The sequence below is a fragment of the Ruditapes philippinarum genome, unplaced genomic scaffold (assembly GCF_026571515.1).
Source record: "Ruditapes philippinarum isolate M1 unplaced genomic scaffold, ASM2657151v2 ctg384_1_1_1_1, whole genome shotgun sequence".
Classification (NCBI taxonomy): domain Eukaryota; kingdom Metazoa; phylum Mollusca; class Bivalvia; order Venerida; family Veneridae; genus Ruditapes; species Ruditapes philippinarum.
This window is the reverse complement of record NW_026853376.1, coordinates 264,748-277,543: the sequence shown is the minus strand read 5'-3', so window position 1 is coordinate 277,543 and position 12,796 is coordinate 264,748. Positions and strand designations below refer to the sequence as shown.

Below are 12,796 nucleotides of genomic sequence, written 5' to 3'. Positions count from 1 at the left end.
TAATTGTCTCAGCTTTTTTTATCCACCCTGACAATGTATTTTTCGGCACATCGAACATTTTAGCGATTTCAGTTTTTGATTTCTGACCCTTTTAAAAACTCAATAATAGCGTTGTACTTGATCTCTAATGGTTTTTGGTCTAATTTTCTTTTAGTGCCTTGTTTTCCTGTAGCCGACAAAGCTATCCCCCCGTTTCCGGGTCCTTCACTTTGTTTATTTATAGTTGTTTTCTCTGACATACTGTTTTGAGATATGAGAATGATACTAAATCGAAACCACTTTATACAAGCTAAAGAACTTGGGCACATTTCACTCATTTCTTTTAATTTCATTATTTAATATTAATATGCATTTTGTTTGCATCTTGATTAAAGACGGTCGGTAAACAAAACAAACAAATCGATGAGCGAATATCACCTGTCATTTTGTATAATTCAACCTTAATTGCCTTTATCACAAGGTGTTAAAAACACGAGACGCCAACCGTCACTAATAAGCGGGTCGTTCACAGCTTTTGAAATTTTTTTGTGTTCGACTGAAAAGGTGTGATTTTCACTATATTTCTATTGGAGGGACCGAACAACCTGTTGGAGAGTTCGAGCGATCAGTGTTCAAGCGATCCGAGGTAGAACAATATATGTTATATAGGGAATTTGCCGGGACCGGACGATGAGTTCGAGCGAAGGGAGGTGTTCGAGCGATCCGAGTTCGAGCGAACGAAGTTTAACTGTATTGCACAGCAATGCTGTGTGGAAGCTTGTAAACACCCATTTTCCGTTTTTGACTTTGGAATTAACCAATTAGAATTGATAAAATCCATGATTACAGGCAATGATCACAATATGTTCATTTCGATTAAACGGTAAAAAATATCGTAAACGTTTACGAATGAAAATCGAAACAAATCTGTTTAAACGTGTAACCGTGGGGGCCTTACATATAATGCAATTTAGTTGGTGTTTAGTAAAGTTTGTCATGTCTTATTTTTTTGTGTTTCATGTCTGACAAAAAGAGTTTTAAGAATTATAAACAAGCACATGTAGGTCTTAATCAAGCTTCTGTTTTCATATTGTAAACACATCTAAAAGGTCATACATTTACACAAATTTAGAGGATTGGTCATTTTTTTAAAAAGTTGTGTATTAAATAAATAAAACAAGAGGGCCATGATGGCCCTGGATCGCTCACCTGACACAACCGCATCTAAGCAATGTCTTAAACAAACATCATGACCAAGTTTGATGACAACCGAGTCAAACATGTGACCTCTAGTGTGTTATAAAGATTTTTCCATATTTGGGCAATGTGACCTAATTTTTGACCGGACACAACCCATATTCAAACTTGACCTAGAAATCATCAAAACAACCTTCCTGACCAATTTCCAGGAAATTTGGATCAAAACTGCAGCCACTAGAGTGTTAAAAAGATTTAGCTCCTGTGACCTAGTTTTTGATCGGACATGACCAATCTTAGCACTTGACCCAGAAAGCATCAAAACAACATTCTTGACAAATTTCCAGAATATTTGAATCAAAACTGCAGCCACTAGAGTGTAAACAAGCTTTTTCTATTTTTAGCTCCTGTGACCTAGTTTTTGACCTGAGATGACCCATCTTCGGACTTAACCCAGAAATCATCAAAACAACCTCCCTGACAAATTTCCAGAATATTTGAATCAATACTGCAGCCACTAGAGTGTTAACAAGCTTTTTCTATTTTTAGCTCCTGTGACCTAGTTTTTGACCGGAGATAACCCATCTACGAACTTGACCTAGAAATCATCAAAACAACCTTCCTGACAAATTTCCAGAATATTTGGATGAAAACTGCAGCCCCTAATGTGTTAACAAGCTTTTCTATTTTTAGCTCCTGTGACCTAGTTTTTGACCGGAGATGACCCATCTTTGAACTTGACTTAGATATCATCAAAACAACCTTCTTGAAAAATTTCCAGAATATTTAAATGAAAACTGCAGCCATTAGAGTGTTAACAAGCTTTTTCTATTTTTAGCTCCTGTGACCTAGTTTTTGACCTGAGATGACCCATCTTCGAACTTGACCTAGAAATCATCAAAACAACCTTTGTGACAAATTTCCAGAATGTTTGGATGAAAACTGCAACCATTAGAGTGTTAACAAGCTTTTTCTATTTTTAGCTCCTGTGACCTAGTTTTTGACCAGACATGACCCATCTTCAAACTTGACCTAGAAATCATTAAAACAACCTTCCTGACAAATTTCCAAAATATTTGGATGAAAACTGCAGCCACTAGAGTGTTAACAAGCTTTTTCTATTTTTAGCTCCTGTGACCTAGTTTTTGACCCGAGATAACCCATCTTCGAACTCGATCTGTATTTCATTGAGACAAACATTCTGACAAAGTTTGATGATGATCCAATCAAAACTGTGACTGCTAGACTGTTAACAACACAATTGTTGACGACGCACGACGACGGACATAGCCCCATCACTATACCTCACCTTGACCACTTCGTGGTCAGGTGAGCTAAAAATAGAAGATACTTAATAGCTCATATTGCCGACATGTTCTACCCTTATCTATAATTTGTCAATATTCCAAGCAAAGTCAATTGCCAAGTGAATTTTCTTTAACATGCCTTCAAAAATTATTGGCTAGAACGATCACTATATTTCTTTGGCATGATTAACACAGTAAGGACTATTTTTTGCATATTTTTATCTATATTTGTTAATTTCTATTGATTTTAAGTGCAGTTTGCAGTGTGTATATTACTTTGTTTGTTCACTTCACAATATTCAACTTTCAAATACCTTTTCTGGGGGCATGCTGCTTCCAAAGCAACAAAATCTACAATTTCCAATATTTTTGGTAAAACATGTATATATCTGCATATTGAAATAAATGTATTTAGATCTATTACAAAACAAATTATTATCATATCTTAATATTAAAACAAGAGGGCCATGATGGCCCTAGATCACTCACATGACTTATCAAACTCATCCAAACAATTACCTAGACAAACATTCTGACCAAGTCTCATGACAGGTGAGTCAAAAATGTGACCACTACAGTGTTAACAAGGATTATCCATATTTGAGCAGTGCAACCTAGTTTTTTACCCAGGTGACACATATTCAAACTTCACCTAGAAATCATCAAAACAAACTTTCAGACCAATTTCCAGGATACTTGGATCAAAACAGTAGCAACTAGAGTGTTAACAAGATTTTTCTATTTTTAGCTCCGGTGACCTAGTTTCACATGCGATTTCGAACTCATCCAAGCAATTACCTAGACAAGCATCCTGACCAAGTTTGATGATAATTGAGTCGAAAATGTGACCACTAGAATGTTAACAAGGTTTTTCCATATTTGGGCGGTGTGACCTAGTTTTTCATCCAAGATGACCCATGTTCGATCTTGACTTAGAAATCATCAAAACAAACTTTCAGACCAATTAACAGAATATTTGGATCACAACAGTAGCCACTAGAGTGTTAACAAGATTTTTCTATTTTTAGCTCCTGTGACCTAGTTTTTCATCCGAGATGTCCCATGTTTGATTTATTCCCAGCAATGACCTAGACAAGTTTCCTGACCAAGTTTGATGACAATTGAGTCAAAATTGTGACCACAAGAGTGTTAACAAGGTTTTTCTATTTTTAGCTCCTGTGACCTAGTTTTTCATCCGAGATGACCCATGTTCAAACTCATCCAAGCTATCACCTAGACAAACATCTTGACCAAGTTTGATGATGACTGATGCAAAAATGTGACCGCTAGAGTGTTAACAATGTTTTTCTATTTTTAGCTCCGGTGACCTACTTTTTGATCCGAGATGACCCATGTTCGAACTCATCCGAGCTATCACCTAGACAAACATCTTGACCAAGTTTGATGATGACTGATGCAAAAATCTGACCGCTAGAGTGTTAACAAGGTTTTTCTATTTTTAGCTCCGGTGACCTACTTTTTCATCCGAGATGACCCATGTTCGAACTCATCCAAGCTATCAACTAGATAAGCATCCTGACCAAGTTTGATGATGATTGATGCAAAAATGTGACCGCTAGAGTGTTAACAAGGTTTTTCTATTTATAGCTCCGGTGACCTAGTTTTTCATCCGAGATGACCCATATTTGAACTCATCCGAGCTATTATCTAAACAAGCATCCTGACAAAGTTTGATGATGATTGGGTCAAAAATGTGACCACTAGAGTGTTCACAAGGTTTTTCTATTTTTAGCTCCTGTGACCTAGTTTTTCATCAGAGATGACCCATGTTCAAACTCATCCAAGCAATTGACTAGACAAGCATTCTGACCAAGTTTGATGATGATTGGTTCAAAAATGTGACCACTAGAGTGTTCACAAGGTTTTTCTATTTATAGCTCCTGTGACCTACTTTTTCATCCGAGATGACCCATGTTCGAACTCATCCGAGCTATCACCTAGACAAACATCCTGACCAAGTTTGATGATGATTGGGTCAAAAATGTGACCTCTAGAGTGTTCACAAGGTTTTTCTATTTTTAGCTCTTGTGACCTAGTTTTTCATCCGAGATGAGCCATGTTCGAACTCATCCGAGCTTTCAACTAGATAAGCATCCTGACCAAGTTTGATGATGATTGAGGCAAAAATGCGACCGCTAGAGTGTTCACAAGCAATTGTGGACGGACGACAGACATTCACCGATCCTAAAAGCTCACCCTGAGCAAGCTCAGGTGAGCTAAAAAGTAATACAAACTTTTCCACTTTTTGGTATTGACCTCTTCATAATTCTAGCAACATTTGCAATAGGTAAAAATCTGTCCTGTAAACATGATAAATAATATATCATAATATAATATATACACAAATAACTATTTAAATATTTCTGATGTGACAATCTTTAAAACCTTTTAAAATAAGTTATTCCAGAAGAATACTTGTTGAACTTATCTAAAACCTATTACATCCGTGTATAATGAAATACAAATAACTACTGTTTGACTCAGTCATTTCAGTAATATTTTCTTTCTTAAGAAACACATATTTCCTTTTTTGGCTGCTATATTTCTCATGGATTGGCAAGTAAGAAAAGAAATAATAGTCTAACATAAAAGTAAGTAGTCTACCTGCTCTCTTAGTGGTTCATTGTCTTTTGGCATATCATCATTGTCCCCTGAATCTATCTGTTCCTCACCTTCCTGACCTATAACACAAGTAACAGATTAATACACACCTGTAGAGAGCTGTATAACACAAGTAACATATTAATACACAACTCTAGAGAGCTGTATAACACAAGTAGAGAGCTGTATAACACAAGTAACAGATTAACACACACCTGTAGAGAGCTGTATAACACAAGAAACAGATTAATACACACCTGTAGAAAGCTGTATAACACAAGTAACAGATTAATACACACCTGAAAAGAGCTGTATAACACAAGAAACAGATTAATACACAACTGAGGTTTATAAGCCTAAAAACATAAAATTTTATTTTTTTTACATAGATCAACGTGAGCACTTAAAACCAGGGCTCATCCGGAAGGGCGATTCATGCGAAAACTTTGCCGTGTATATTTCCATTTCGCTCTCCCGATTGATCAAAGAGAAGTCAACATCGCCGATAAAATCTTATTTCCCAAAGAGTAATTACTTGGCGATGTAAAGAGCAGATTGTATCCGCCCATATCACGACTGCTAATTATCATTATCCAATCAGAGCGTCGCTTTATACTACCCTTCTACCTGTATGCAAAGCGATAAATCAGTAAATAATGAGAGCATCGGCCCGAAACGGGTATAATTGTGTGACAGTTTTGCGAGTTAAATACAGGATTAGGCGATAATTATAGATTGTTTTTTCCCGATCATCTAAACATGTGCAAATCTTCCCTAATTGATATACACACCGTGTTAAACCCGAGTAAAGGCGATGTGCAATGGGTTTTTCACGGCTATCACAAAACTGTTAGTCAATTAAAAATATCAAATAAAAATTCTTGTTCACGACACACCATACATCTATGGTTATTTCATATACAAATGAAAAATTACAATCCTTCCATGCATACTGAAGTTTCAGAGCCGACATTACCACCACCGTCTATATCTATATAACATAAAAAATGACAAAGTTTGAACCCCAGCAGTGCACTTGACCTTAGTCGTAGAAACCCCAGTCTTGATTGCAACACACCATACATCTATGGTTAATTAATATGAGAAAGAAAAATTACAATCCTTTTATGAATACCGAAGTTTCAGAGAGAACACAACCACCACCTTCTATATTTTTATAACATAAAAAATGACAAAGTTTGAACCCCCACAGTGACCTTGACCTAACTCATAGAAATCTAAGTCTTGTTCGCGACACACCATATATCTATGGTTATTTCATATGTAAAAGAAAACTAAAATCCTTTCATGCATACCGAAGTTTCAGAGAGGACACAACCACCACCTTCTATATTTTTATAACATAAACAAGGAACATCGCAATGCGATGCAACCAGGTTTTCAGCAAAATATTTCACAGAAGCTTTGTCATGAAGGGGCATTTGTTTTTAATTGAACTTTTAGGAGGAATTATGGCTTTTTTAATATTCCTCAAACAAAAATGATTGAGAAATTTTATGTTGTCTATTCGCCTTTTTTTCCCAAATATTTTAGAAAGGTAAACAGTACTTTATTTTTGCTTAATTTTTGCATTTTTGCGTCTCTTGTCATTTTCTTTTGTCAACAATATTGGCGTGTGGTGTTTTGTGCGATATCAAGAAAAGTATGTTCACAATTTTAAAAAAATACTTGAATGATGTCTTGGAAGAAACATGGGAATTTAGTGAGCGCCAGGGCACTTGATGACAAAGCTTCTGTGAAAGTTTGGTCAAAATCCATTGAGAAATGTAGGAGAAGTTGCGCACTGTCGAAATTGTTCACTATATATTCTGTATAAGGAAAAAATATACAAAGGACCATAATTCGGTTAAATATTATCCAATCACAAAACCCCGACAATATGTGCCAGGCACTTGATAACAAAGCTTCTAAGAAAGTTTGGTCAAAATCCGTTGAGAAATGTAGGAGGAGTTGAGCACAGAAGAAATTGTTCTCTATATATTCTGTATAAGGAAAAAATATACAAAGGGCCATAATTCGGTTAAATATTATCCAATCACAAAACCCCGACAATATGTGCCAGGCACTTGATAACAAAGCTTCTAAGAAAGTTTGGTCAAAATCCGTTGAGAAATGTAGGAGGAGTTGCGCACAGAAGAAATTGTTCACTATATATTCTATATAAGGAAAAAAAACAAAGGGCCATAATTAGGTCAAATATATACCAATTGCAAAACCCTGGCAATATGTGACAGGGCACTTGATGACAAAGCTTCTGAGAAAGTTTGGTCAAAATCCGTTGAGAAATGTAGGAGGAGTTGCGCACAGAAGAAATTGTTCACTATATATTTTATATAAGGAAAAAAAACAAAGGGCCATAATTAGGTCAAATATTATCTAATCGCAAAACCCCGACAATATGCGCCAGGGCACTTGATGACAAAGCTTCTGTGAAAGTTTGGTCAAAATCCATTCAGAAATGTAGGAGGAGTTGCGCACAGAAGAAATTGTTTACGCCCGTCCGCCCGCCCATCCGCCCGCCCGCCGACATACCTCAATCTAATAACCAGTTTTTTCCTTCAGAAAACCTGGTTAAAAATGACAAAGTTTGAACCCCCACAGCGACCTTGACTTAACTCGTAGAAATCTAAGTCTCGTTCGCGATACACCATATATCTATGGTTATTTCATATGTAAAAGAAAATTAAAATCCTTTCATGCATACTGAAGTTTCAGAGCGGACACAACCACCACCTTCTATTTTATATAACATAAAAAATGACAAAGTTTGAACCCATTTATGTAATATAAAAAATGACAAAGTTTTAACCTCCACAGTGACCTTGACCTTGGTGGTAGAAACCAGAGTCTTGTTCCCGACACACCATACAGCTATGGTTACTTCATATGTGAAAGAAAAATTACAATCCTTCCATGCATACTGAAGTTTCAGAGCGACACGACCACTACCTTCTATTTTATATAACATAAAAAATGACAAAGTTTGAACCCCCACAGTGACCTTGACCTTAGTCGTAGGACCCTGAGTCTTGTTTGCGACACACCACACATCTATGGTTATTTCATATATGAAAGAAAAATTAAAATCCTTTTGTGCATACTGACGTTTCAGAGCGGACACGACCACCACTGTCTACACTGAAAGACTTTTCTAACGCAACACTTTTTTAATTCGTATTTCACAAAAACACTTCAAGATATCTTACTTATATTTTACCAGAACCGGTTTGACTACCTTTTGCAAATATTTTCAAAGAAATCATTCATTCATGACGGATTATCGGTTCCGCACGTTCTATAGGTATGAAATCAACTTTTTGCACAAGGAAAACGATTTTGGCAAACCTTTTCGATTTTATTTCAATATAACTATAGTATTGAGTCAGCAACATTGAAAAATCATAGATATCCGGTAAAACATTAAATGGTTCGCATGCAATTACAAGAGCGCGCACGCGCAATCGGCATGCTTCAGGCAGGTCATTCAGCCAGACAGGTAAGTTTGTGATATATTTTTAAATACTAACAATGCCAAGTTAATACTGCTTTATTTATGATATTTCTGATATGATACATAATTTGCTCAAAACTTAATATTTACTTTCCTATAATTAGAAGGAAAAAAAACATCACTCTTGTTTGTTTATTTTCAGGTGGCGCGAGTTTTTGGCAGAAATGTGTCTGTCATAGCCAGACTTCTGTTAAAGTACCAACGCACCGGTCGAGTTGAGGACGAGCGGCGGCAGCCTCGTGGAAGGGTCACAACACCTGTACAAGATGCCCAGATTATTGCAAGTAATCTTCAAAACCGATTTAAGACCGCCGAATCGACTGCATTAACAACAGTTGGTACACATGGCAGACACATTAGTAGCAAGACCGTTATCAGGCGTCTCCGCGACCGGAACATTCGAGCAAGACGACCATATCGTGGCCTTGTCCTGACTGCACGTCATCGTCAACAAAGGGAACAGTGGGCCCGCCGGCATCACCGCATGACACGTGCAGAGTGGGTAAATGTCCTCTTCACGGATGAAAGCCGCTTTAATTTGTTCTATAGTGATGGTCGGGTTCGAGTTTACCGACGAGGAGGGGAACGGTTGAACGACGCCTGCATCATTCAACATGACCGGTACGGCGGTGGTTCCGTAATGGTTTGGGCTGGTGTGTCCCTACATACCAAGACCGACTTGATCATCATTCGAGGAAATCTGACTGCTGTAAAATATCAACAGGACGTTCTTATTTCTGTCACTATTCCTCATCTTCAAGCTGGTGGACGGGGTATGATACTTATGCACGACGGCGCACCGGCACACACAGCACATACCACCCGGAACCTACTACAACAGCAAAACATTCAGCAGCTACCATGGCCGTCCAAGTCTCCAGATTTGAATGTTATTGAACACCTGTGGGATGAGTTGAATAGGCGTGTGCGCAGGCGAGCGGTACAACCCATGAACCTACCAGAGCTGGAACAGGCCCTGGTGCAGGAATGGAGGAACATTCCACAGCGATTTCTGAGGAATTATGTAATGTCCATGAGACAGAGGTGTATGAAAGTGATACAAGCTCAGGGAGGACATATTGGATATTAACTGATTAATATTATATTTTACTCATTCTGTGATAAGAGCTGTGATAAAACAATCATTTCACATGGTTGTGTTGTGAATTTTGCGATTTATTCTCTGTTACTCATGTTTCATTTCTGTTAAATTTTATACTTTTCCATTCATCGACTACAATAAACTTTTTACAATACATGTGTGAAGTGTTCATTAATCTATACTCTTAATTTCACGAATAACCATTCTTTTATAATCCAAAATACACTAAAAAGCACAAGTGTTGCGTAAGAAAAGTCTTTCAGTGTATATGTATAAAGCGGGACGGACGGACTGACGGACAGTTTGATTTTAATATGCCACCCTTTGGGGGCGTAAAAAAAGTCAAGCTAAAAAACTGTGAAAAACAAACAAGAACTCTGCTTGGCATTGTAGACTGAAATGTGTTTCGTCATATAAGACTATATCAACAAACGGACCTAAGCCCGCTACAGTGATGTTACATGCCAAATATCTAAGCATAAGTCTCACATGTGTTTTTCCTTAATAAGTCTATATAAATCGATTGACCCCTGGCCCGAGCCAATATTGAACCAATGGGCATGATTTATATCAGTTTTGAAAAAATTCAATAAGGCAATAATGCATGCCAAATATCTAAGCTCTAGACTTGTAGTTTCATACAAAGAAACTAAAATGCATTTTCCTGTAAAAGTCTATACATATTTAAATCGAGATATCCCTGGGGCTGGACCAACTTTGATCTAAGGAAGTTCGCACCTGTGTTAAGCACATCATCTGATTATGCTTAATTATACTAATAATTCTGCCAAAAAGTATCAATTTCTTGTAATTGATTCAAAAGATACAGAGCAGAAACGGAATTCTGAAATTGATACAATAATGACTAAGTGTGACCTTGACCTTAAGAAGGCCAAACATGCCCTCTGCATATCATCGTTAAAATTCTGCCCAGAAATTTCAATTTCCTTCCATTTGTTCAAACAGTACAGACAGGACACAAAACCTGAAACAAGTGCATAACATTATTCGCCAAATCTAATAATTCATATAATAGTTCTTTTTCTATGTTTTATACTGTGAAGAAATTGGATAAGCACCAAGAATTTATGGATTTACACTGCTTCAGTTCCAAGGAACATTTTGCCCTGTAAATTGAGTTCAAAACTGTAATATTGTAACAAGGAAAACAGACTCCTTACCTTCTATTTGGCCACCAGCAGCCTGGAAGAAGGTTTCTCCCATACTGTTTTCACTGTGTCCATCACCACCACCATCCATCATAGACGCACACACTTCTGAAGTACACTAAATGAAATTTATGGTACCATCAAAACTGATATTAAAATTTTAATGCAGTACAAGGAAAATCACCCTTCAGTTACCAACTCAAGAAACGTTTCAGCCTATTGATTTAATTTGATTAGGAGCCCTCTCAAAGAAATTGACGGCATGAAATACACAAACATAATAAAATATAGGAGTTATTAGTGACAGTGATTTACTCCTATAACATGTCTTTGACTGCAACTCAAAATCCTTGACTGAGAAAATACAAGAAAGGCCATGATGACCCTGAAAAGCTCACCAGGGGATATGGTCTACATAAACAAGATTTAATCACCTGGGTACATGCCAAATATCTCAGCTTAGACCTTTAAGTTTTAAAAGGAGTTAACTTCAACTTTTAAGTTTTAGGAAGTGGCTAGCTGTACAGGCCCATACGGCTAGCCAATAGTTCTAGCCGTATGTGAGTCACATACTACTAGCCAGGACACACTGTATTGCACTTTTCAGAATTATATGAAAGTCAAAATGCATATGTTCTTTTGTGACTTTTAACGAGGATTTTACCCAAGTAACTGCATTTGTCCTTGTGTGTTCACTTTAATGAAGATGCTCCCTCATTTTGTAAATAAACAAGAGCCACTGCCGAGCAGGGGCAACGCTCGACTTTTTACTTTTTCTAAAAGCAAACAAAGAAGCGTTTGAACAAATCTTAACATTTCCTTTTTATAATTTGAATAGGTCTGTCTTGTCACACTTGTTTTGTCAAAGTATTAATCCTTTCAATAAATAAATGGCAATGTTAAGAAAATATTATCTAAATTTAGAAGAAAAAAAATATACGCATATGTATCAAAGAAAAAAAGAGGAAAAAAAACAATAATTTAACCTTCAAGGTCAAGGTCATAAAAGGGCTAAGGTCAATTTGAGTTTGATATTCATGAAGGTCTTGTCCTTAAGAATGTTTTGTTTTAATATAAAGTCAATCTATTCAATAATAGCAAAGTTACAGCCATACTAAATTAAGATACAGCAAAAAAAGTGAAAATTTCAATAACTTGAATAAATGAAGGTCAAGGTCTGTCTGCTTTATTTAAAGGGTTCTCCTTGAAGATTATTATATTCAATTTTGAAGACAATCCATTCCAAAATAACAAAGTAATAGCCAATAATAGCAAGAACAAGCAAAATTTGGACATTTGACCTTGAAGGTCAATGTCATTTATGGATGAAGGTCTAGATTTGCCTGGTCTACTGAAAGGTCTTGTCCCAAGGGTTGTTGTGGCAGTCTGCGAAATTAGCAGTTGTCCTATTGCCTGAGACACACATTTTTTGGTCCGGACAACCAATTTTTAAAAGTTTACTTGCCTGACAGACAAGTAAAAATTTGCAGAAAGTATTCATCAAAATGTCAACAAATAGTGATAAAATGCAAGATAGCAATTCATATCAAATAAAATTATTTTGCTTACATTTATGACTGTTTCTCACTGGAGATAAGTTCGCAAATTTGATCAATAATTGCTTGGAGATATTCTGATGTAAATATACAGGCAACCAGTTTTTACTTCGGACAACCAGATTTCCCGAATGACAACAATTTTTAAAACCTAATTTCATTGACTGTTGTGGCCAAGTATGAAGACAATACACCAAGAACTTAAAAAGTTATGATCCAGGTTCAAGTTTGGGGACGCCAGGCAACGCCGCCAGGACTATAAACAAAACCTCTACTCTTTTTTTTTTTTTTTTAAAAAGTTGAGCTAAAATTGAATACGAAGGTAATGCAAG

The 12,796-nt window shown here is 36.6% G+C and overlaps 1 protein-coding gene across 7 annotated transcripts in view; it reads right to left on the bottom strand.

Moving 5' to 3' along the window:
* The window catches only part of LOC132736687 (nuclear transcription factor Y subunit beta-like), a 90,008-nt gene that overhangs the window by 65,493 nt on the left and 11,719 nt on the right, over positions 1–12,796 (bottom strand). For 2 of the 7 annotated variants that reach the window (XM_060723873.1, XM_060723875.1), the window contains exons 2-4: positions 10,921–11,016; positions 5,109–5,185; positions 4,739–4,804 (exon numbers count right to left, since the gene is read on the bottom strand). In XM_060723873.1, coding sequence (XP_060579856.1) covers positions 4,739–4,804; positions 5,109–5,185; positions 10,921–11,002 — 225 coding nt within the window. In that variant the 5' untranslated portion in view covers positions 11,003–11,016. Of the gene's footprint in view, positions 1–4,738; positions 4,805–5,108; positions 5,186–10,920; positions 11,027–12,796 lie in introns of those variants that run through there. The other 5 variants (XM_060723874.1, XM_060723876.1, XM_060723877.1 and 2 more) reach the window with 3 other exon arrangements.